Below are 26,406 nucleotides of genomic sequence, written 5' to 3'. Positions count from 1 at the left end.
TCGCTCCCTACATAACTCCCTTGTCCATTCGTCCCTCCCCACTGATCTCCCTCCTGGCACTTACCCTTGCAAGCGGAACAGGTCCTACACTTGCCCCTACACCTGCTCCCTCACTACCATTCAGGGCTCCAAACAGTCCTTCCAGGTGAGGCGACACTTCACCTGTGAGTCTGTTGGGGTCATTCACTGTATCCGGTGCTCCTGGTGTGGCCTCCTGAGATCAGACATAGATTGGGAGATCACTTTGCTGAGAACCTATGGTCCATCCACCAGAAAAAGTGGGATCTCCCAGTGGCCACCCATTTTATTTCCACTTCCCATTCCCATTCTGATGTGACAGTCCACGGCCTCCTCTACTGTCACGATGAGGCCACACTCAGGTTGGGAGAACAACACCCTATATTCCGTCTGGGTAGCCTCCAACCTGATGGCATGAACATTGATTTCTCGAACCCCACCCTCCCTTACCATCCCCTAGTCCCATTTCCCTCTCTTACCTCATCTCCTTACCTACCTATCAGCTCCCTGTGGTGCTCCTCCCCCTTTTCTTTCTTCCATGGCCCTCTGTCCTCTCCTATCAGGCTCCCCCCTTCTCCAGCCCTGTATCTCTTTCACCATCAACTTCCCAGCTCTTTACCCCTCCCACCCCACCCTGGTTTCACCTATCACCACCTGGTTCTTTATCTCCTCCCTCACTCTGACTTCTCATCTTTTTTCCAGACGTGTTGAATGGTCTCGGCCCAAAACATCAACTGTACTCTTTTCCATAGATGCTGCTTGGCAAGTTCCTCAGCATTCTGTGTGTGTTGCTCAGGTCGGATCCTGTGGGTGGCGAGGCAGAACAGACCTGAATTCATGTTTGACGCCTGCAACTTGGCGTCCAGCACAAAAACATGCCATAGAACAAACTTCACATGAGGCAAACAAGATAACGCACAGGATTCAACTGAGAAAAGTTATCTTGAAGTTTCAACAGCTTGGAAAAGATAGCTCACTGAGGCTCATTGTCTTCAGCAATGCCTCACTTGGAAATCTTCCTAATGGATGTATTCAAGGGGGACATTTCATTGTACTGATGGGAGAAGAGGTCAGATTTTCACCTTTCTATTGGCAATCAAAAAGAGATGTACAGAGTACACAGACGGGAGAAACCCTTGCAATGTCTGAAGGTATTGACAATGCTGTTTTTTCTGGCTACTCTCTATTCTGAGTTTTTCCATGGTGACCTAAAATGGACAGTTTACAGATAACTTGTGTCACAGACAACTACTCTCTGGTTGGTGCCATCAAATCCACCAAGTGAGATACAGAGAAGAGGCTTCGTCTGGAAATAAGCAGCATCAAGGGATTTGTTCAAGCACAGGAAATTCATCACATGCTGTGCTCGACTGCAAAGGAACAACTAGCTGACTGTCTCACAAGGAAGGGAGCTCCAGCTCTTGTGCTGCTAAAGGCCCTTAATGAAGGCATTTGGTACCTTACAAACAGCAAGGGTTAGACGATAAGATATAGGAGCAGCATTAGGCCAATTGGCCCATTGAGTCTGCTCTGCTCTTTCACCTTGGCTCATCATTTCTCCTCTCAGCCCCAATCTCCTGGCTTCTTCCTGCATCCCTTCATGCCCTGACCAATCAAGAATTTATCAATCTCTGCCTTAAATATACATAAAGACTTGGCCTCCACAGGCATCTGTGGCAATGAATTTCACAGATTCACTACTGTCTGGCTAAAGAAATTCTTCCTCATCTCCGTTCTGAAAGGATGCCCCTCTATTCTGAGGCTGTGCCTCTGGTGTTAGACTCTTCCACCATAGGAAACATCCTCTCCACGTCCACTCTATCAAGGCCTTTTACCATTTGATTGGACACCATGGTCACTGCACGTTCTTCTGAATTCTAGTGAATACAGGCCCAGAGCCATCAAACAAGAGAAAATCTGCAGATGCTGGAAATCCAAGCAACACACACAAATGCTGAAGGAACTCAGCAGGTCAGGTAGCATCGATGGCAAAAAGTATAGGCAATGTTTCGGGCCAAAACACCAGCAGGACTGGAGAAAAATGGCTGATGAATAGATTTAAAAGCTGGGGTTAGGGGAGAGGGAACCACTGGGTAGTAGGTGAAACCGGGAGAGCTTTGAGGGCATGGCTAGGATTAGTGCAGGTTCTCATACAAGTACTTTTGTGAACCTCCTTTGAACCCTCTGCAGTTTCAGCAGATCCTTTCTGAGAGCTAATTCTCATATCCTAATGGACAGTTGAATAAGCTCTAAAATTTTTATTTTTTTTAAATATACACATAAAAAAGGATGAGAGATTGTTGAGTTCTGGTCATTTGGGCTAAGTAAGTATTTAGTGGGCTTACAGACTTTCCCTGTTACGTGCATGCACTCCAGGGGATTGTGGGGATAAAAGGTAGCGGCTGTCACGTATTGAACAGAGACATTGAAAGTAAAGTTGCTTAAATGAAAGAAAAACTTGTCTTTGCTGTTTGAGCATTAACACCCAGCCCCTGACTCAGACCTGCAGACTCACAGACTTTGGGCCTCTGATCTCCAGACAAGGTGACCCAGAGTCTTCGACCTCCAGAGTCAACTTCAGTTATCAACCTCTGGACTTGCTGAGCTCTGGACTTTGCCAGCCCCTGTGTATCGACCCCGTAACTTGATAATACAGATTTGACCTTCGGGCCTCCAATCTTTTTGACCCAGGCCCTCGTGACTCCTTTGGACCTTTCCCCATATCTTTGACCTTCAGGCTTCTACCTCTGGACCCAGTGCACTCTAAACTTTGACTTTCAACTTTGCCCTCTGAACTTCACCGATGTTTGGGTAGTGACCCCATCATGGGTTTGACATTCAGACCTTGACTTCTGGACTCACAAGGACCTCAGGGGCCTGAAGAAGTGAGTGTCACTAGCCCTCCTGACTCCCGACTGTACCCACAGCTCACTGCCCATGCAGCTCTCCGACCTGGGGACCTCAGCACCTGCTGACCCAGTCTCCTGGATCACTCATATTCGACTGCGGAACTGGGACTCAAAGCCCTGCTCACACTCTTCATGTACTACCCCAGACATCTAATACCTCCCCCCCCCCCCCCCCCCGTTCACTCACTCCCTGCACTCTCCCTCACAACTTAAAACTTAACAGATTGCACCTCATGCATTGGTCCCATTTGGTTACAATGACCTCTGTCATCACCCACATCCCCTGTCTCCCTCGCCGATCAGGGCCCTGCCCCTGCTCAATCACAGCTGAAGCAAGAACATATTGCAGGGGGATGCGAGTAGTTTGGATTGGCAGAGACATTGTGGGCTGAAGGGCCTGTTCCTGTGCTGTACTGTTCTATGTTCTAATACAGCACAGTAACAGGCCCTTCAGCCCACATTACCTGTGCTGACCATCTGCTCATGAACCATATCTCTTCTCTCTCCTGATGAAACGTCGTTATTACCTCCTCCCATAGATGCTGTCTGGCCTGCTGAGTTCTGCCAGCATTTTGTGTTTTTTATTTATTTCCAGCATCTGCAGATTCACTCGTGTTCCCTTCTCTCTCAGCCTGTTTATGTGTCTAAGTGCCTCTTAAATGCCTCTAAGCTGATTTCACTACTTCTCTGACAGCATGTTCCAGTCCCCTACGAATCTGTGTAAAAAAGCAAATTTTCCTTGCATACAACACATAGAAACTGCTGAAAGCACTCAGAAAATCAGACAGCATCTATGGAGGGAATAAAGAGGCAACATTTCAGGCCAAGATCTTTCATTGGGACTGGGTTCTTGGCCCAAAAATTCAGTTCCAGCAGTTTGTGCGTGTTGCGTTGGATTTCCAGCACCTGCAGAATCTCCTGTGCTGATGACTTGTCTTATAAATCTCCTTTAAACTTCCCCATTCTCACCTTAAACCTCTGCCCTCTTGTATTTGATAATTCCACCTAGAGAGCAGGACACTGATTATCTGGAGCTATAAACCCAACATGCTGGAGGAACTCAACACGTCAGGCAGCATCTATGGAGAGAATAAACAATTGATGTTTCGGTCTGTGACCCTTCATCAGAACTGATTGTCTGTATCTCTTATAATGTTATAAGCGTGCCCCTGCATTTAATTCCTTAATCGGGGCAGCTAAATTCCCCTAACCAACCAGAACACGGAAGGCTCAGAGATGGATTAGATGAAGAAGGAAATGGTGGTTTTAGTGGGTTTCACAACCTCAGTAAGTGTTTCATTTCGAGACTGATCAACATTTATCACCTTCCTCTGAGGAGTTGGTGGTGAACCGTCCCGTTGATTGTGTGGGGAAGGTTGTGGCCTGGGGAGGGGGTCCCAGGTTTAGACCGGGCTGTGATGAACTGGAATGGTGCATCACTTGAAGAGGACAGCAGCAGTACCCAATTGTACAGCTGCGTCGCAGTTCCGGTGAAACAGATTGGACCCTGTCAGCTGGAGCTGGCTGTGTGAGCTTCCCCTGGGCACTTGGATCCCAGAGAGCTGCAGGTCAGGAGGCAAAGTCACAGTTGTAAATTGCCACTGGTGTAGGCAGTGTGCACGATCGTGAGAGAGAGCAATATGGTAGTGAAGCAGTTAGCATTATGCTTCACAGCACCAGTAATCGGAAGATCGGGGCTCCTTTCCCAACGCCGTCTGTAAGGAGTTAATATACCCTTCCCACGACAACGCTGGTTCCCTCTCATTCCAAAAACCTGTGAGCCGGGGTCAGTAAGCTGTGGGTATGGTACGTTAGCACCAGAAACGTGGCTCGGGCCGGGGTCAGTAAGCTGTGGGCCGGGGTCAGTAAGCTGTGGGCCGGGGTCAGTAAGCTGTGGGCCGGGGTCAGTAAGCTGTGGGCCGGGGTCGGTAAGCTGTGGACCGGGGTCAGTAAGCTGTGGGCCGGGGTCAGTAAGCTGTGGGCCGGGGTCGGTAAGCTGTGGACCGGGGTCAGTAAGCTGTGAGCCGGGGTCAGTAAGCTGTGGGTACGCTACGTTAGCATCAGAAACGTGGCTCGGGCCGGGGTCAGTAAGCTGTGGGCCGGGGTCAGTAAGCTGTGGGTATGCTACGTTAGCATCAGAAACGTGGCTGTGAGCCGGGGTCAGTAAGCTGTGGACATGCTACGTTAGCATCAGAAACGTGGCTACACTGACAGATTGCCCCAGCACTTCCTGGAGTCATGGAAAAGTACAGCAAAGCAACAGGCCCTTTGGCCCATCTCGTCCATGCCAAACCATTTAAGCTGCATACACCCATTGACCTGCACCCAGAGCACAGCCCTCCATACTCTGCCACCCATATATCCATCCAAACTTGTGTAAAACATTCAAATGGAGTTTGCACGCACCATTGCTCTGGGCAGCTCGTCTCACACTCTCATGACCCTCCAACTAAAGAGGTTTCTCCTCATGGTCCCCATAAATTTTTTAATCTTTCAATCTTAACGCCTGACGTCTGATTGTAGTACCACCCAACCTCAGTGGAAAAAGCCTGCTTGCATTTATGCCTCATAGTTGTGCATGCCTCCATCAAATCTCCCTTCAATCTTCTATGTTCCAAGGAATGAAGTCCTAACCTATTCGATCTTTTCCTAGTAACACATGTCCTCCAGTCCTGGCAACATCCTTGTAAATCTTCTCTATACTCTTTCAATCTTATTTACATTTTTCCTGTAGGTAGGTGACCAGAACTGCTCACAATACTCCCAATTAGGCCTCACCAATATCTTGTACAACTTCAACATAATATCCCATCTCCTGTACTCAATAATTTGCTTTATGAAGGCCAATATGCCTCTTTATGACCCTATCTACTTGTTTTACCACTTTCAATGAATTATGGACCTGTATTCCCAGATCTCCTTGTTCTACCACACATCTTAGTGCTCTCCCATTCAACGCAAGACCTACCAAACCCGTTTGGTCCTACCAAAGTGCAACACCTTGCACTTGTCCACATTAAATTCCATCTGCCATATTTCAGCCTGGTCCCGATGCCACTGCAGGCTCTAATAGTTTTTCTTGCTGTCGACTACATCCACAATCTTAGTGTCATCCACAAATTTGCTAATCCTCAACCACATTATCATCCCAGTCATTGATATCGATGACATACACTAATGAGCCCAGCACTGATCTCTGCGGAGCACCACTTGTCACAGGCCTACAGTCAGAGAGGCAACCATCTACTACCACTCCCTGGCTTTTCCAATGTCTAATCCAATTTACTACCTCATCTTGAATGCCAAGTGACTGAACTTTCTTGACCAACCTCCCATGGGAGATCTTGTCAAATTCCTTGCTAAAGTCCATGTAGACAACATTCAATACCTTGCCTTTATCCATTTTCCTGGTAACTTCTTTAAAAAACTCTATGAGATTAAGTAGACAATACCTACCATGCACAAAGCCATATTGACTGTCCTTAATCAGTCCATGTCTATCCAAATACTTATATTTTCATTCCCTTAAAATGCTTTCCAATAACTTCTCACCTACTGATGTCAGGCTCACTGGCCTATAATCTCCAAGTTCATTTTTAGAGTCTTTCTTAAAGAGCAGAACAAAATTAGCTATCCTCCAATTCTCCAGTACCTCACCTGTTGCTAAAGATGATTTAACTATCTCTGCTGGGGTTCCTGCAATTTCAGCACTTGCCCCCCACAGGTCTGAGGGAACAACTTGTCAGGCCCTAAAGATTGATCCACTCTAACTCCTCCTCTGTATTCAGCAAAGTGTCGATAATCTCGCTGCTGCTTTGCCTCGCTTCTGTAGACTCTGTGTCTGTCTCCTGACTGAAAACAGATGTAAAGATGCATAGATCACCAGTCTGATCTTCCAGAGGATCAATTTTATCCCTTGCAATCCTTTTGTTCTTAAAATATCTGTAAAATCCCTTGGGATTCTCCCTCATCTTGTCTGCTAGGGCAACCTCAGGCCTTCTTTTAGCCTTCCTGATTTCTTTCTTAAATGTTCTCTGGCATTTCATATCCTCCATAAGTTCTGTGCACCTCTTTTTCTTTCTTAACCAAGTCCTCACTATCTCTCAAAACTCACGGTTCCCTACATCTGTTATCTTCACCGTTTATTCTGACAAGCTTTGGACTCTCAAAGTTTCACTTTTGAAGGCCTCCCACTTACCTTTGCCAGAAAACAGACTGTCCCAATCCACACTTGCCAGATCAGTTTCTGATACCATCAAAATTGACCTTTCTCCAATTTAGATTCTTAATCTGTGGACCAGACCTGTCTTTCTCCATATTTACTTTATGATCACCAAGTGCAAAGTGTTCACTTACACAAAATCCTGCCAGCTACCCGGTCTCATTCCCTAATTGAAAATAACACTGGACATCACTGGCATGGATTAAGGAAGGCATTTGACAGAATCTATCCCATCTAGTATGGGAGTCCCAGTCAATACGTGGAATGTTAAAATCACCCTCTATAACAACCTCATGTTTCTTGCAACAATCAGCGATCTCCGTACAAGTTTGTTGCTCCAAATGGCACGGATGGTCTGTAATATAGCCCCATTAATGTGGCCATACCTTTCTTATTCCTCATTTCCATCCATAACGCCTCACTAGACCAGTTCTCCAGTCTGGACTGACTGAGCACTCTGACATTTTCCCTGACTCATAACACCACCCCTCCCCCTTTAAACCCTCCTGCCCTGTCATGTCTAAGTTAACAGAACCCAGAACACCGAGCTGCCAGTCCTGCCTCCCCCACCCGCAGCCAAGTCTCATTAATGGCGACAATATCATGATTCCGTGCCCTGAGCTCGCCTGCCTGTCCTGCCATACTTCTTGCGTTGAAATATGCAGCTCAGAACATTAGTTCCACCGTGCTCAACCTTTGACTCCTGACTTTGTCTGAGGTTTTAACAACATCTCTCCACGATCTGCTCCTGCACTCTGGTTCCCACCCCCTGCAGCTCTAGTTTAAACTCCCCCCACCCCACCCCACCGCCAGCAGCACTAGCAAGCCTTCCCGCTAGGATATTAGCCCCCACCCGCCCAGGTTCAAACTGCCCCTTCTATACAGGTTCCACCTTCCCTGGAAGAGAGCCTAATGATCCAAAATATCTGGCGCCCTCCCTCCTACACCAACTCCTCAGCCACTTGTTAAACTGCACAATCTTTCTACTTCTGGCCTCATTGACCCTGTCCTTTAACTTATCCCTCAACTTACTTTGCAAAACCTCGTTATTCTTCCTACCTATGTCATGTTACTTGTATGGACCACTGCTTCTGGCTGTTCACCCTAATGCCACTTCAGACAGCCGAGGACTCCAACCGGGATGCGCTGGACTCTGGCACCTGGGAGGCACCATGCCATCCGGGAATCGCGTTCTTGTCCACATAACCTCCTTTCTGTTCACCGAACGAACGAATCCCCTGTCACCTCAGCTCGCCTCTGCTCTTTCAGAGTCACCGAGCGGGACTCAGTACCACAGAGCTGGCCGCCCTGACTCCCCCCCCACACACACACACACCATACCTGTTGTTATCCTCGGCCTGTGAAGGTCGCTAATGCAAACGACACGTTTCATGAGATTATAAAACACGTCCTTTCTTAGCTACGGGCTTCTCCCTGTCCCATCAGCATTCATCAATCCTCGCGTCCATCTCCACTGGCTCGCAGACTCACGACATCTCATACTCGTGTCCAATCTTTCCCTCTGTCCAGATTACCCCCAATCTTAAACTGCTTGACCCAGCCGCGGCGCTCCCTGCTCCCCGCCCCTCGCGGGAGGAATGTAGCTCTGTAGGCAGGTTTACATAAAGTAGCACCGTGATGTCCTTTTGGCTGGCTCACGGAGTGGACCCGCACGGCGAGGAACGCACTCGTATCCAGGGCACCGCTTACCTGGGACATGTCCGCCGTGTGTCTCGGCGCTTATCCCGGCAGCTCTTTCTGTACAGTGCCCTGGGCCACGGAGAGTCAATCAGGAAAGGGAAATGGAATAACGAAGCGTCACTTTGTCCTTTTTGCCATCAAACCGTTAACCCTTTCAATCCTATGCCGATTCAGTTACTGCCCAGCCGAGGGTGTGTTCCCCCTCCATATATGGTTGAGGGGCAGAATCTGGGGGTGGTTTTGGGGAATCTGGGAGCGCTGCCAATTAAATGAGCACACAGGGAAACCACAAGTCTGCCTCGTTAACTGTACTTTATTCGCTAACTGCGTGGTTCAAACAGGGCTCATTAACTTTATTAGTTACACAACTCTTTACTCCAAATCCGGCCACTTGTTACCCACATAGATGAACGTGAGGTGCTGACATTTGGTCTGTTCTGCAGCCATATCGCTGTCAGTCATCTCGGGAGGGAGGCCCCTTTAAACATTTCTTGCTTCCCTTCCACACGCTGCTTTGATTCTGGGGTCAATCCATCTCCTTCTGTATGTGGTTTTCTTTCTCCTCGTCCTTTGAAATTCCCGTCGGCTTCTCCCTGTCATGCTTATCACGGTTTAAGCTTGTTTAAGTTATCAGCACACGGTATCCGGAAATGTTCGTGCACGTTAGATAACTTTTATCTGTTTTCCTCAGGAAAGCCTTCAGTGCTGGCCAGCTATTCCAGATTACACGTAGCCCAGCTCCTCCTTCACACTAACACAAACCAGATGTGAAAATGTCAGCATGCCCTCACTTCACACAGTCTCACCTTATCCTCAACAGGTCTCCATCTTTCCTTTTCATCTAGTTAACTCTTCAATCTCTCTCTGTCTCTACTTCTCACCTTCTCTCTGTGCCTGTATCCGTCTCTCTATGTGTCTCTGTCCCCCCCTCTCCATATATATATATACTGTCTCATTATCTTGTTGTCTTTCTCTATCCCTGTGTCTCTCTCTCTTTGCCTGTGTGTGTGTCTCTCTCTCTCTTTGCCTCTGTGTGTGTGTGTCTCTCTCTTTGCCTCTGTGTGTGTGTGTGTGTCTCTCTCTCTCTCTTTGCCTCTGTGTGTGTGTGTCTCTCTCTCTCTTTGCCTCTGTGTGTGTGTGTCTCTCTCTTTGCCTCTGTGTGTGTGTCTCTCTCTCTCTTTGCCTCTGTGTGTGTGTGTCTCTCTCTTTGCCTCTGTGTGTGTGTGTCTCTCTCTCTCTTTGCCTCTGTGTGTGTGTGTCTCTCTCTTTGCCTCTGTGTGTGTGTGTGTCTCTCTCTCTCTTTGCCTCTGTGTGTGTGTCTCTCTCTCTCTCTCTTTGCCTCTGTGTGTGTGTCTCTCTCTCTCTCTCTCTCTCTCTCTTTGCCTCTGTGTGTGTGTGTCCTCTGTCTCTCCCATTGCAGAAGGAATCTGTGACTCTTGAGAAGAGAGCATCAATGAGGCAGCTGAAGAACGGAACGTAACAGAGTGGGTTACACTACATGTGAAGGTAGAGTAGGGGAAATGGAAACAGATGTCTCAACTCAATATTTATCCTTTCTTTATAGGCAGCTTGTCTGTGAAATGCTGAAGTTTAAATGACTAACTTCCATTCTGGCCTTTTGAGTAAGATCTGTGTGGGAGATCAGACAGCAATGGGTTTGTCCCTACCACTATCAGCTTGTTAAAGCTGAAAACACAAATGAGTTGATGGGGCAAACTGACTTTGTGTTGCTCGTGATAAACAGTAATGGCAGCACGGAGTTTACCAGTGCATGTAGTGCCTGGCCTGGTCTTGGCTCAGCTTCAGTTGGTTTCTTTTACTTTCATTGTGATGGCTTTTGGGACAGTGTGGGCTGTTAGGAATCAAGTTAGGCTTCAGGGTTTAGGGACAGGGAGGATGGAGAGTTAGAGGACAAGAGCACTAGAAACATAGAAAACCTACAGCACAATACAGGCCCTTCGGCCCACAAAGCTGTGCCGAACATGTCCCTACCTTAGAAAGTACTAGACTTCCCCATAGTCCTCTATTTTTCTAAGCTCCATGCACCTATCTAAAAGTCTCTTAAAAGACCCTATCGTATCCGCCTCCACCACCATTGCTGGCAGCCCATTCCACACACTCACCACTCTCTGAGTAAAAAACTTACCCCTGACATCTCCTCTGTACCTACTTCCCAGCACTTTAAACCTGTGTCCTCTTGTGGAAACCATTTCAGCCCTGGGAAAAAGCCTCTGATTATCCACACAATCAATGCCTCTCATCATCTTATACACCTCTATCAGGTCACCTCTCATCCTCTGCACTAAATAAAACATCCGTAAATAAACTTGTGCTCGGAGTCCATGGTCTTCAGTCAACGATCCCCCTGGAAGTCAAGTTGACAGGTGCTGAAGAGAATGGCGATCCCCAGGCGGGCTGGTCTCAGGTACCCCGGTCAGGGATGGCAGGTCGTATGGAGTGGGAGTCACGAGGAATCAGACGTCTGTGTGAGCCCAGAAGCCCTTGATTGGAGGGAGAATCCTGGGGTTAATAATTCAAGTTCAATTTCAAGTTTATTATCATTCATCAGGCCAAACAAGATAATGTTCCCCCAGACCAAGGTGCACAACACGTAACACAAAATGTAGTACTACCACAAAGAAATTAACAAAGAATAATGTGCATTTAGAATGTATAACTGTTCACGCGTGATGAGACCTGGGTAGTGGCAGGCAGCTCAGTGGTCTCACGGTCTGGGGGAAGAGACGGTTCCCTACCCTAACGGTCCTGGTTCGAATGCTACGGTACCACCCGTCTGATGGACCGAAGAGATCACAGGGATCAGGGACGATATGTGCAGTGCTCCTAATAAATATCTCTAATGGGGGAAGAGGCTGCTGAGGTCTGGAGGGAAGGGTCAAGTCCAGAGTTCAGTGAGTCTGGATTTAGCCAGTTGAAGACTGAAGCCCAATGCTTGCGAGTCTGGGCCAGGGGCTGGACGTTGGAGGCCTGATTTTTATGGGTCTGAGAGACTGGTGTTGAAGAGCAAGAGGATAAGACGTGAAAGAATAGGACCTATCAAGTGTGACAGTGGAAAAGTGTGTATGGAACCGGAGGAAATAGCAGAGGTACTTAATGAATACTTTGCTTCAGTATTCACTACGGAAAAGGATCTTGGTGATTGTAGTGAAGACTTGCAGCAGACTGAAAAGCTTGAGCATGTAGATATTAAGAAAGAGAATGTGCTGGAGCTTTCGGAAAGCATCAAGTTGGATAAGTCGCCGGGACTGGATGAGATGCACCCCAGGCTACTGTGGGAGGCGAGGGAGGAGATTGTTGAGCCTCTGGCGATGATCTTTGCATCATCAATGGGGACGGGAGAGGTTCCAGAGGGTTGGAGGGTTGCGGATGTTGTTCCCTTATTCAAGCAAGGGAGTAGGGATAGCCCAGGAAATTATAGACCAGTGAGTCTTACCTCAGTGGTTGGTAAGTTGATGGAGAAGATCCTGAGAGGTAGGATTTATGAACACTTGGAGAGGCATAATATGATTAGGAATATTTAGCATGGCTTTGTGAAAGGCAGGTCGTGCCTTACCAGCCTAATTGAATTCTTTGAGGATGTGACTAAACACATTGATGAAGGTAGAGCAGTAGATGCAGTGTATATGGATTTCAGCAAGGCATTTGATAAGGTACCACATGCAGGACTTATTGATAAAGTAAGGAGGCATGGGATCCAAAGGGACATTGCTTTGTGGATCCAGAACTGGCTTGCCCACAGAAGGTAAAGAGTGGTTGAAGACGGGTCATATTCTGCATGGAGGTCGGTCACCAGTGGTGTGCCTCAGGGATCTGTTCTGGGACCCTTACTCTTCATGATTTTTACAAACGTATAAATGATCAAGTGGAGGGATGGGTTAGTAAGTTTGCTGATGACATAAAGGTTGGAGGTGTTGTGGATAGTGTGGAGGGCTGTCAGAGGTTACAGCGGGACATTGATAGGATGTAAAACTGAGCTGAGAAGTGGCAGATGGAGTTCAACCCAGATAAGTGTGAAGTGGCTCATTTTAGTAGGTCAACTACGATGGCAGAATATAGTATTAATGGTAAGACTCTTGGCAGTGTGGAGGATCAGAGGGATCTTGGGGTCCGAGTTCATAGGACACTCAAAGCAGCTGTGCAGGTTGACTCTGTGGTTAAGAAGGTGTACGGTGTATTGGCCTTCATCAAACGTGGAATTGAAAATTTAGGAGCCGAGAGGTAATGTTGCAGCTATATAGGACCCTGATCAGACCACACTTGGAGTACTGTGCTCAGTTTTGGTCACCTCACTACAGGAAGGATGTGGAAATCATAGAAATGGTGCAGAGGAGATTTACAAGGATGTTGCCTGGATTGGGGAGCATGCCTTATGAGAATAGGTTGAGTGAACTCAGCCTTTTCTCCTTGGAGAGAAGGAGGATGAGAGGTGACCTGATAGAGGTGTATAAGATGATGAGAGGTATTGATCGTGTGGATAATCAGAGGCTTTTCCCCAGGGCTGAAATGGTTTCCACAAGAGGACACAGGTTTAAAGTGCTGGGAAGTAGGTACAGAGGAGATGTCAGGGATAAGTTTTTTACTCAGAGAGTGGTGAGTGCGTGGAATGGGCTGCCGGCAACGGTGGTGGAGGTGGATACGATAGGATCTTTTAAGAGACTTTTAGATAGGTGCATGGAGCTTAGAAAAATAGAGGGCTATGGGTAACCCTAGTAATTTCTAAGGTAGGGACATGTTCGGCACAACTTTGTGGGCCGAAGGGCCTGTATTGTGCTGTAGGTTTTCTATGTTTCTATGAAGGCATGTTTGTGTGTGTATCTGTCTGTGTGTGAGATGGTGTGTCTGCTTTTGTTTGTGTGTGTGTGTTTCTGTTTGTATGTGTGTGTGCGGGAGAGAGTGTGAGTGTGTGTGTGAGTGGGTGAGTGTGTGTTTGTGTGTGTGTGAGTGAATGAGTGTGTGTGTGCAAATGGGGTTGTGTGTGAGTGGGTGTGTGTGAGAGAGTATGTGTGTGTGTGTGCGAGGGTGTGAATGGAGCTTGTTTTGCTGTTGTTTTTGCTTGTGTTGTTTTGCTGAATGCTGTGAACATGCTATGTTGGTGCTGGAATGTGTGGTGATGCACGTGGGCTGCCCTGTCACATCCTTGTGTATGTTGTTGTAAATGCAAATGACACATTTTATTGTACATTTCAATGTACACATGATAAGTAAATCAGTCTGTAACTGGATTTATAACCTTTAGCGTAGCATGGAAGGATGGGATTAGCCATGACCAGACAACTGCCCGCGGTGGAACACCAGCACAAGAACAGAACTTGGGTAAGCTGACAGAATCGATAAGCTGGTATGTCTGCTGGACATTTGATGAGAGAATTAAACTGTGCATTGGTTACCCATGTAGGAGCTTTGTACATCCTCACACACACAGTGGCTTCAGCATCCAGAAGCCGTGAAGGCTGCTCAACCGTCCAAGCAGTGCTTCGTCATTGCCGCGGGATCTTGTTAGTCATAGGAGCATGTTCTTCTAATTCAAAATTATTGTTGGCATTATTATTAGTATTATCAAGGTGGTCTTTATCATCCAAAGATGTGATGACAGACATAACCTGTAAGAATATATAACTTAAATCTCGAACACAGAACACAGTACAGGCCCTTCAGTCCATGATGTTGTACTGATCTTTTAACTTTCCCTACGTTAAACTAAATTCTCAAAGGTGCAAGACAGCTGTAGCATACGGGCTGAATCCAGGCGGTGGGACCCAGGCACGAGAGTGAGGAATAAGCTGATGTTTGACAGATTAAAGTAACTTGGCCAAATTGATAAGGTTGGTATGGGCCAAATCAAGGTGGCGGGTCTCAGGCCCCAGAGCATATCAAAACAGCAGAGCAAGAGAGCAAGGCATGACCTGATGTTTGGCCAATTAAAGCACCGAGCCAGATTGAAAAGGTCAGGCTATTGGGGCCAGGAGAGAGGGACGAGCTGGTGTTCCACTCACTATCTGGTGAGGTTGACTTGCCTCTGCACTGAACTGAGGCTGTGGCCTGCTACGAGTGGGCTCCAGGCTATAGGCCGTGACAGGCTTTGTGGCTATAGGTTCACTTTCGTGAACTTCACTTCTGATTGTTATTTGTTTATATTTATTGTTTGCACGGTTTGTTTTCTTTCCTGCATATTGGGGGTGTTTGATGGTCTTTTAAAATGGGTTCTATTGGCTTTCTTTGTTTTGTCAGGAGACAAAGCTCAATGTTCGATATAGTCAATATACTTTGATAATAAATGTACTTTCATCGAACAAACTCTTCCCCCCCCCCCCCACCATAACCACAACTGTTTTATTCTCCATGTGCTTATCTAAGAGTTTCTTAAATGCCCCTAATGTGGGTGACATGGTAGTATAGTGGTTCTATCATCACTCAGGGTGTTGGAGTTCGCAGTTCAATTCCTAGGTCATCTGTACCTCCTCCCCACTGAATGCATAGATTTTCTCCACAATGCCAGTCAGTGGGCAAATTGGTCAATGTAAATTGTCCCGTGATTAGGCTAGGGTTAAATCAAGGGTTACTGGGCAGTTTGGCTCGAAGGGCCAATTCTGCACTGTACCTCTAAAAAAAGTAAAATAATGTGTTGGCCACTACCACTACCCCTGGCAGCTAGTCCCACCACTCCCTGTGTAAAAACACACAACCTCTGACATCCCTCCCATACTTTCCTCCAATCACCTTAAAGTTGGGCCCCCTCGTATTAGCCATTTCCACCCTAGGAAAATGACTCTGGATATCTACTCTACCTATGGCTCTTATCATCTTATACACCTCTATCAAGTCACCTCTCATCCTCATTCACTCCAAAGAGAAAACCCTTAGCTCCCTCAGCCTTCCCTAATATTTTCCCTCATATTTTGACATTTGATGTATGTTTGACAAATAATCCTCAATCTTTACTCAGCATAAAGTGTGCCCAATATCTTTACTTCCTCAGTAGGTTAAGGAAGTTCGGATTGTCATTGTACACTAGAACCAAGTCCTACAGATGTGCTGTTGAAAGTATCCTGACTGGTTACATCTGGGTCTGTATGGAATGTACAGGAATGGAAGAAGCGGCAGAGAGTAGTGGGCTCAGCTCAATCCATCAGGGACACATCCCTCCCCACCATTTGTAATAAGAGGCGTTGCATCAAGAAGGCAACATCCACCACCATCGGGGCCACACCATCTTCTCCCAGCTCCCGTCGGGCAAGAGGGTCAGAAGCCTGAAGTCCCACATCACCCAGTCAGGAACAGCTCCTTCCCTTCAACCATTCCATTCTTGAACCAGCCTGCATGACCCTAATCACTGCCTCGGTACAGCAACACCGTGAACACTTTGTACTACAATGAACCGTTTATAAATGGGTTTTTTTCTAGTAATAAACTGTATGGAACTTCTGTTACATTTTTTCTGCATCTGTTCCTGTGATGCTGCTGAAGTAAGGTTTTCATTGCACCTGTGCATGCACGCACTTCACAGATAGTGCCAATGCACAGGATCAAAAGAAACTGCAAATCCAGCCATCTCCATCATGAGAACGAGCCTGACCACCACTGACGACACCTTCAAAAGGCGATGCCTCAAGAAGGTGGCATCCGTCATTGAAGCCTTTACCTTCCAGGAAATGCCCTCTTCTCATTGCTACCATCAGGGAGGAGGTACAGGAGCCTGAAGACACACACTCAACATTTAGGAACAGTTTCTTCCCCTCTGCCATCAGATTTCTGAACGGACCATGAATCAATGAGCACTACCTCACTGTTTGCTCTCTTCTTTATTTTTTTGTATTTTGTAATTGCAACAACCAGCTCTGTTGTCAAAGAGCCCCCCTCTCTACGAGGTTGAACTGGAGAAGGTGTTTCATGTTCACATTCTTGTAAAAGTAAGTTGGTAACTAGACATCCAAAGATTATTGGAAGGGCACCAGTCAAAAAGGAGTTTTGTAGCAAACTGGGATTAGTTTGTGAAGAATAGTGTCGAAGTTTGGTCTTCATGGAAAACAGTGCATGATGATTAACTTAGGCGGATGCGTGTGAGTGCCTGTAACATGACGGAAATAGTTGGTTTCATTAAGAAATATAGTGCAAACAAAATCTTGGGAAATATAGTAGCTATTATAGTACACTGAAGTAGTAGTGACTACTGTAACTACTTTATCATTTCCTGTCAGAGTCACCTTATGTACAGATACCCCTGTTAGAGTCATCTTATATAGAGACACTTCTGTGCCTAGCATCACTTTATGGACGTACAATCCATATATCTATATAAACCATCTTGTCTATTTATACTTACTGTGTTTTAATTGTGTTCTTCATGCTTCCTATATTTATAAAGTTGCATTGGATCTAGAGTAATAATTATATTGTTCTCCTTCACAAAGATTCAAAGATTTATTTTATCGTCAAAGTATGTACGTACAATACAACACTGACACGTGTTTTCTTCAGAAAGCCATGAAATACAGTAAGTCCATGGATGTTGAAACAAAAGACATCAAATCTCACCCCCCCAGCATGAAAAAGAAAAAAAAAAACTCACAGATCTCAAAATTGCACCCCCCCACTGCAGCAAAAATCAGCCACAATAACAATCTCCAATTCCTACACATAACAATCCCCCCCGTTCGCAGAAAAGAAAAGCAACAGTAGCACCAAACCCCCAAACCTCCCCCACACAAAAAATTAACTGACACCCACCCGCCACTCATCTGCAAGAAAGAAAACAGTGAAAAACTGAAGGAAACCAATATAAAGCACAGTCCAATAATCACACAAACCTCCATAGAATATGGGAAACGTCTTTTCATCTGCATACTCCAAGGACCTACATTCACTTTAGCCACCCGTTCCACACTATATAATTACAAGAACTTTTACTGTCCATATATTTTGTGCTAGTTTATTTTCATAATCGACCTTCCCTTTCTTTATTACTCACTCAGTGGTTCTTTGTTGCTTTTTAAAGTTTTCCCAATCTTCCAGTTTCCCACGACTTTTGGTGACTTTGTACGCACGAGCTTTTAGTTTGATACCTTCCTTTATTTCCTCAGTTATTCGAGGCTGGCTCTCCCCACCCTTACTGTCCTTGCTTTTAACTGGAATATACTTTTGTTGAGCACTGTGACAATCTCTTTGAAAAGTCTTCCAACTGTTCTTCAACTGTCCCACCAAACAGCCTGTGTTCCCAGTCTATCCTGTCCAACTTCTCCCTCATCCCATTGTAGTCTCCCTTCTTTAGGCATAATACACAGGTTTTAGATCAAACTATTGCACCCTCCATATGTATGAGAAACTCAGTCATACTGTGATCACTCTTTCCAAGAGGATCCCTAACTATAAGTTGCTAATTTTACTTGTCTCATTGCACAGGACTGGATCTAAGATAACACGTTCCCTTGTAGGTTCAGTAACACGCTGTTCCAGAAAGCCATCACGGATCCATTCTATGAAGTCCTCCTCAAGACTGCCTCGACCAACTTGATTCACCCAATCTATGTGCGAGTTAAAGTTCCCCACGATAACTGCTGTTCCATTCTTACACGCCTCAGATATTCCCCAGTTTATTGCCTGTCCCACTGGAATGTTATTATTCAGTGGCCGATAGACAACTCCCACCAGTGATTTTTTTTCCCTTTACTGTTCCTAATCTCTAACCAGATAGATTCAACATTCTGCTCCTTAGATCTTTTATCATCTCTCACTATTATCCTGATTAATCATCTTTAAATAAGAGCACTACCCCATCTCGCTCACCTTCCTGCCTATCCTTCCGTAAGTATCCTTGGATATTTAATTCCTAGTCCTCTCCAACTGGCAACCATTTCTCTGTTGTGGCCACTAAATACAGAACATAGAACATAGAATAGTATAGCACATTACAGGTCCTTCGGCCCACAATGTTGTGCCGACCCTCAAACGCTGCCTCCCATATAACCCCCCACCTTAAATTCCTCCATATACCTGTCTAGTAGTCTCTTAAACTTCACTAGTGTATCTGCCTCCATCACCGACTCAGGCAGTGCATTCCACGCACCAACCACTCTCTGAGTGAAAAACCTTCCTCTAATATCCCCCTTGAACTTCCCTCCCCTTACCTTAAAGCCATGTCCTCTTGTACTGAGCAGTGGTGCCCAGGGGAAGAGGCGCTGGCTGTCCACTCTGTCTATTCCTCTTAATATCTTGTACACCTCTATCATGTTTCCTCTCATCCTCCTTCTCTCCAAAGAGTAAAGCCCTAGCTCCCTTAATCTCTGATCATAATCCATACTCTCTAAACCAGGCAGCATCCTGGTAAATCTCCTCTGTACCCTTTCCAATGCTTCCACATCCTTCCTATACTGAGGCAACCAGAACTGGACACAGTACTCCAAGTGTGGCCTAACCAGAGTTTTATAGAGCTGCATCATTACATCGCGTCTCTTAAACGCTATCCCTCGACTTATGAAAGCTAACACCCCATAAGCTTTCTTAACTACCGTATCTACCTGTGAGGTAACTTTCAGGGATCTGTGGACATGTACCCCCAGATCCCTCTGCTCCTCCACACTACCAAGTATCCTGCCATTTACTTTATACTTTGTCTTGGAGTTTGTCCTTCCAAAGTGTACCACCTCATACTTCTCCAGGCTGAACTCCATCTTCCACTTCTCAGCCCACTTCTGCATCCTATCAATGTCTCTCTGCAATCTTCGACAATCCTCTACACTATCTACAACACCACCAACCATTGTGCCGTCTGCAAACTTGCCAAACCACCCTTCTACCCCCACATCCAGTTCGTTAATAAAAATCACAAAAAGTAGAGGTCCCAGAACAGATCCTTGTGGGACACCACTAGTCACAACCCTCCAGTCTGAATGTACTCCCTCCACCACGACACTCTGCCTTCTTCAGGCAAGCCAATTCTGAATCCACCTGGCCAAACTTCCCTGGATCCCATGCCTTCTGACTTTCTGAATAAGCCTACCGTGTGGAACCTTGTCAAAAGCCTTACTAAAATCCATGTAGATCACATCCACTGCACTACCCTCATCTATATGCCTGGTCACCTCCTCAAAGAACTCTATCAGGCTTGTTAGACACAATCTGCCCTTCACAAAGCCATGCTGACTGTCCCTGATCAGACCATGATTCTCTAAATGCCCATAGATCCTATCTCTAAGAATCTTTTCCAACAGCTTTCCCACCACAGATGTAAGGCTCACTGGTCTATAATTATCTGGACTATCCATACTACCTTTTTTGAACAAGGGGACAACATTCACCTCCCTCCAATCCTCCGGTACCATTCCTGTGGACAACGAGGACATAAAGATCCTAGCCAGAGGTTCAGCAATCTCTTCCTTGCCTCGTGGAGCAGCCTGGGGAATATTCCGTCAGGCCCCGGAGACTTATCCATCCTAATGTATTTTAACAACTCCAACACCTCCTCTCCCTTAATATCAACATGCTCTAGAACATCAACCTCACTCATATTGTCCTCACCGTCATCAAGTTCCCTCACATTGGTGACTACCGAAGACAAGTATTCATTGAGGACCTCGCTCACTTCCACAGCCTCCAGGCACATCTTCCCACTTTTATCTCCAATCGGTCCTACCTTCACTCCTGTCATCCTTTTGTTCTTCACATAATTGAAGAATGCCTTGGGGTTTTCCTTTACCCTACTCGCCAAGGCCTTCTCATGCCCCCTTCTTGCTCTCCTCAGCCCCTTCTTAAGCTCCTTTCTTGCTACCCTATATTCCTCAATAGACCCATCTGATCCTTGCTTCCCAAACCTCATGTATGCTCTCTTCTTCCACCTGACTAGATTCCTCACCTCACTTGTCACCCATGGTTCCCTCACCCTACCATTCTTTATCTTCCTCACCGGGACAAATATATCCCTAACATCCTGCAAGATATCCCTAAACATCAACCACATGTCCATAGTACATTTCCCTGCAAAAACATCATCCCAATTCACACCCGCAAGTTCTAGCCTTATAGCCTCAGAATTTGCCCTTCCCCAATTAAAAATTTTCCTATCCTCTCTGATTCTATCCTTTTCCATGATAATGCTAAAGGTCAGGGAGTGGCCTTAATACTAGATCTAGTATGGCATTCCCCCTAGTCAGCCTGTCCACATACTGTGACAGGAATCCATCCTGGACACACTTAACAAACTCTGCCCCATCCAAACCCTTGGAACTAATCAGGTGCCAATCAATATTAGGGAAGTTAAAGTCACCCATGATAACAACCCTGTTATTTTTGCACCTTTCCAAAATCTGCCTCCCAATCTGCTCCTCGGTATCTCTGCTGCTACCAGGGGGCCTATAGAATACCCCCAGTAGAGTAACTGCTCCCTTCCTGTTCCTGACTTCCACCCGTACTGACTCAAAAGAGGATCCTGCTACATTACCCACCCTTTCTGTAGCTAATAGTATCCCTCCAGTAATGCCACCCCTCCTCCCCTCTCTATCCCTTTTAAAGCACTGAAATCCAGGAATATTGAGAATCCATTCCTGCCCTGGTGCCAGCCAAGTCTCCGTAATGGCCACTACATCATAATTCCATGTATGTATCCAAGCTCTCAGTTCATCACCTTTGTTCCTGATGCTTCTTGCATTGAAGTACATGCACTTTAGCCCTTCTACCTTACTACCTTTACACCCTTTATTCTGTTTCTCTTTCCTCAAAGTCTCTCTATATGTTAGATCTGGCTTTACTCCATGCACTTCTTTCACTGCTCTATTGCTCCGGGTCCCATCCCCCTTGTACCTCTTTGTACTGATTTGAGCCACAAGTTCACTGACCTTGTTTCAAATACTATGGACATTCAGATAAAGTTTCCTTACACTCACTATGCTTTTAAAATCTTGTAATCTTTTACTCTTTTGCACGACTTTTCTTCACTCCACTCTTACTTTTCTCTTTATTATCTTTTGTTTTTTCTTTATCTTTATCCACACTTTTACTTTATCCATACTTCTCCAATCTGTTGAACCCACCCCCTACTATCTAGTTTAAAGCCCTATGCACAGCCCTAGTTATGCGATTCTCTAGGACCAGGTCCCATCACGGTTCAGGTGGAGCCCGTCCCAATGGTACAGCTCCCTCCTTCCCCAGTGCTGGGGCCAATTTCCTATGAGAGGGCCAGACAGTGGAAAAGGGGTTGGTTTTGCTTTTGACGTTGTTGCGTGTTACTTGACTTGTGTTGAACATTGTGGACGTACTGTGTTGGCGCAGGAATGTGCAGCAACATTTACCGACTGCCCCCGGCACATCTTTAGGTTGTGTTGGTTAATGCAAATGACATATTTGTTTCCATGTACATGTGATAAATCTGAATCTGTGCAGTAAAACCAGGAACCAGAGGTGAACGTTGCAATCCCGGGGGTGTCACTGGAAAGGAAATAAAAAGTGCAGTTTTTCCTCATGTGGGGTTCAAAATTCAAACGTTTCGTTGAGTGAGATGAGATATCGTATCTGTTACTTCTGAAACTGAAGGAATATCGGACTATTTGTGATCTAATGTTATCCAGCAAAGTTCAAACCACTATTTCTCCCTCATTGAAAATTAGTTCCTCATTCCAGTTTCACAGGACAGGCACTGTGATTCCTTAGCAACTCGAAAGTTCGAAGTCAGTTGTCTAAAGTTACCTTTGGATGCAGATATCAAATATCTTTCAACTTTCTGAAGAAAACACTGATTTCTTAAATGCAATTTCTCTGCATAATGTAGGAATCTCATAAACAGAATAGGGACATTCACATTTCTTACACCTGAACTGGATTCTTGTAAATCTCCTCTGCAACCTCTGCTGTACGACCGCATGCTTCCCCCGATATGATGCCTGGAACTGAAACCCGCTGAGGCCTAACTGATGTTTTATGTGGCATAACTTTTCTGTGTCTATATTCTGTTCTGCTGCTAATGAAGGCAAACTTCCCATGGGCCTTCTTCATACCTTATACTTCAGGGTTGGCAGGGTAATGTAGTGATTAGCATAATGTGGTTACAATACCAGCAATCTGGCTTCAATTTCACTGAGTTAGTACATCCTCCCCGTGACTGCAAGGTTTCTTCTGGGTGCTCCAGATTCCTTCCACAATCCAAAGACATGCTGCTTGGCAGGTAACTGTTCCCATGGATGTAACTGCACAGCACGGGCTTGTAGGGCCAGAATAGCCTATTAGCGTGTTGTATCTCCAAATAAGTAATTTAATAAATTCCTGCGATTCTCAGTGTTGCTCATTGACAAGGCTGTTTTTTGTTCCTTTCACCAACTGCATTACGGAAAGTGCATTCACTTAACATCCTGCTCCTTCTCAGTCGTGGTGTGATACAAGCCCTTTGGCCCAATCATGGTACTTACCCAGCTAGTCCCAATTTCCTGTGTTCAACGATTATCCCGCCAAGCCCCCACCCCGTGTTCCAATACAAGTGCTTCTTACGTGACCAACCATATCCTCCAGCTGCTCATTCCACATACCCAGCACCCTCTAGGTAAAAATATTGCTTCTCATGTCCCTTTTATATTTTTCCCCTCTCACCTAAGCCTAATTCTTAAGCGGTTTGAACGGGGCACGAATGCGCAAGCACGTGGATGTCAGCCGGTGAGAACAGCGAGAAGGGTTTAAAAAGAAAATAGATTTATACAGCAGGCGTTGGGGTAGAGGGAGACAGAGTAGGAAGGTTTTGGCTCAACGGGGCTTTGGCGATAACGGGTCAAGGTGAGGTAGGTTATCTGTGTAGAATACAGGCAGGAATATTGTGTGAGGCCGGTTTTCTGTACCGGGTGTCAGATGTGGGAGGTCCTGGAGTCTCCCGGCCTCCCGGTCGGCCACATCTGCGCCAGGTGCGCTGAGCTGCAGCTCCTGAGGGACCGTGTTAGGGATCTGGAGATGCAGCTCAATAACTTCTGTCTGGTCAGGGAGAGTGAGGAGGTGATAGAGAGGAGTTACAGACAGGTGGTCACACTGGGGCCTCGGCAGACAGATAAGCAGCTAACAGTCAGTAAAGGGAAGGGCAGGAGTCAGATACTAGCGAGTACCCCAGTGATTGTACCCCTTGACAATAAGTACTCCTGTTTGAGTACTGTTGGGAGAGATGCCCTACCCGGGGGAAGCAACAGTGGCCATGCCTCTGGAGCAGAGTCTGGCCCTGTGGCTCAGGAGGGTAGGGAAAGGAAGAGGATGGCAGCAGTGACAGGGGACTCTATACTTAGGGGGTCAAACAGGCGATTCTGCGGACACAGGAAAGAAACACGGATGGAAGATCCCAGGTGCCAGGGTATGGGATGTTTCTGATTGTGTCCACGATATCCTGAAGTGGGAGGGAGAACAGCCAGAGGTTGTGGTAAATATTGGTACCAATGACATAGGTAGGAAAAGGAAGGAGGTCCTAAAAGCAGACTACAGGGAATTAGGAAGGAAGTTGAGAAGCAGGACCTCAAAGGTAGTAATCTCGGGATTACTGCCTGTGCCACGTGACAATGAGTATAGGAATAGAATGAGGTGGAGGATAACTGCGTGGCTGAGGGATTGGAGAAGGGGGCAGGGATTCAGATTTCTGGATCATTGGGACCTCTTTTGGGGCAAGTGTGACCCGTACAAAAAGGACGGGTTGCACTTGAATCCCAGGGGTACCAATATCCTGGCAGGGAGATTTGCTAAGGCTACTGGTGAGAGTTTAAACTAGAATTGCTGAAGGTGGGAACTGAACTGATGTGACAGAAAAAAGAGAGGTTGGCTCACAACTAGAGAAAGCTTGGGAGGATAGGCAGGTGATAGAGAAGGGACGCGCTCAGACCAATGGTTTGAGGTGTCCGTTTTAATGCAAGGAGTACTATGAATAAAGCAGATGAGCTTAGCGTGGATCAGCACTTGGAGCTATGATGTTGCGGCCATTACAGAGACTTGGATGGTGCAGGGGCAGGGGTGGTTACTTCAAGTGCCGGGTTTTAGATGTTTCAGAAAGGACAGGGAGGGAAGCAAAAGAGGTGGGGGCTTGGCACTGTTGATCAGAGATAGTGTCGTGGCTGCAGAAAAGGTGGACGCCATGGAGGGATTGTCTATGGAATTTCTGTGGGTGGAGATTAGGAACAGGAAGGGGTCAATAACTCTAGAATAAGTACACAACACTGGAAGAACTCAGCAGGTCAGGCAGCATCTGTGAGAAAAGAGTAGTCAACGTTTCGGGCCAAGGCCCTTCATCAGGAATGGGGGGGAAGAGAGGGCCGAAACCCAGTAATAGAGATAGGGGAGGGGGTTGGGCCTGGGGCACCAGGTGGAAAACCAATCAGAGGAGAGATAAAGGGGGGAGGGGGAGGGGATAAGCATGAAAGAACTGTAGAGATAAAGAAGCAAAAAGTTGAAAGGGGAGAGAGGTAGAGAGGGACCTGGGATAGGGGAAGGGGCGGGGGAGGGAATTACCAGAAATTGGTGGTACCTGGGATCCTCGCTGGGCCCGAACTGGGAAGCCTGGAACCGAAGCTGGAATCCCTTCGGTACAAGATGGCGGCGGAGACACGTTCCCAAAAACGAGACATGGCTACGGTACCGTGTCTGGGTCAGGATGTGGTCGAAGAGACAGAGAGAGGCGGAGATAACGGAGGGTGGGCAGTGAGCAAGGGTCTAACTGAACGCGTCGAAGAGAAGATTTGAACTTCTTCAAGGTAGGCATACCTCGAAGAGACTTCACAGCGGAGTAATGAATCAAAACACAAAAACACAACTGCAGATGCTGTGGATCAAAGAATACGTACACAACGCTGGAAGAACGCAGCAGGTCAGGCAGCATCCGTGAGAAAAGAGTAGCCAACGTTTCGGGCCAAGACCCTTCATCAGGAATGGGAGGAAGAGAGGGCCGAAGCCCAGTAATAGAGATAGGGGAGGGGGTAGGGCCTAGAGGCGCCAGGTGGAAAACCAATCAGAGGAGAGATAAAGGGGGGAGGGGGAGGGGATAAGCATGAAAGATCTGTAGAGATAAAGAAGCAAAAAGTTGAAAGTGTTTTTTATAGGCCACCCAATAGTAACAGGGACATCGAGGAGCAGATAGGGAGACAGATTCTGGAAAGGTTTAATAATAACAGCGTGATTGTGGTGGGAGATTTGAATTTCCCAAATATTGATTGGCATCTCCTTTGAGTGAGGGGTTTAGATCGGGTAGAGTTTGTTAGGTATGTTCAGGAAGGTTTCTTGACACAATATGTAGATAGGCCTACAAGAGGAGAGGCTGTACTTGATCTGGGATTGCGAAACGAACCTGGTCAGGTCTCTCAGTGGAAGTGCATTTTGGAGATAGTGATCACAATTCTATCTCCTTTACCATAACATTGGAGAAGGATAGGAACAGACAAACAAGGGAAATGTTTAATTGGGGTAAGGGAAAATATGAGGCTCAGGCAGGAACTTGTAAGCATAAATTGGAAACAGATGTTCTCAGGGAAACGTATAGAAGAAATGTGGCAAATGTTTAGGGGATATTTGCATGGGGTTCTGCATAGGTAAATTCCAATGAGA

General features: G+C 46.4%; 1 protein-coding gene across 4 annotated transcripts in view; it reads right to left on the bottom strand.

Moving 5' to 3' along the window:
* LOC140731855 (myeloid cell surface antigen CD33-like) overlaps positions 1 to 8,993 on the bottom strand; it is a 213,178-nt gene extending 204,185 nt beyond the window's left edge. For 3 of the 4 annotated variants that reach the window (XM_073053776.1, XM_073053801.1, XM_073053793.1), the window contains exon 1: positions 8,860 to 8,993. In XM_073053776.1, coding sequence (XP_072909877.1) covers positions 8,860 to 8,868 — 9 coding nt within the window. In that variant the 5' untranslated portion in view covers positions 8,869 to 8,993. Of the gene's footprint in view, positions 1 to 8,490; positions 8,819 to 8,859 lie in introns of those variants that run through there. The other variant, XM_073053784.1, reaches the window with a different exon arrangement.
* Between the last annotated feature and the right edge of the window lie 17,413 nt (positions 8,994 to 26,406).

This window comes from Hemitrygon akajei, chromosome 1 (genome assembly GCF_048418815.1).
Source record: "Hemitrygon akajei chromosome 1, sHemAka1.3, whole genome shotgun sequence".
Lineage (NCBI taxonomy): Eukaryota > Metazoa > Chordata > Chondrichthyes > Myliobatiformes > Dasyatidae > Hemitrygon > Hemitrygon akajei.
Note: the sequence above shows the minus strand (reverse complement) of the source record. Positions and strands in the feature narration are given on the sequence as shown.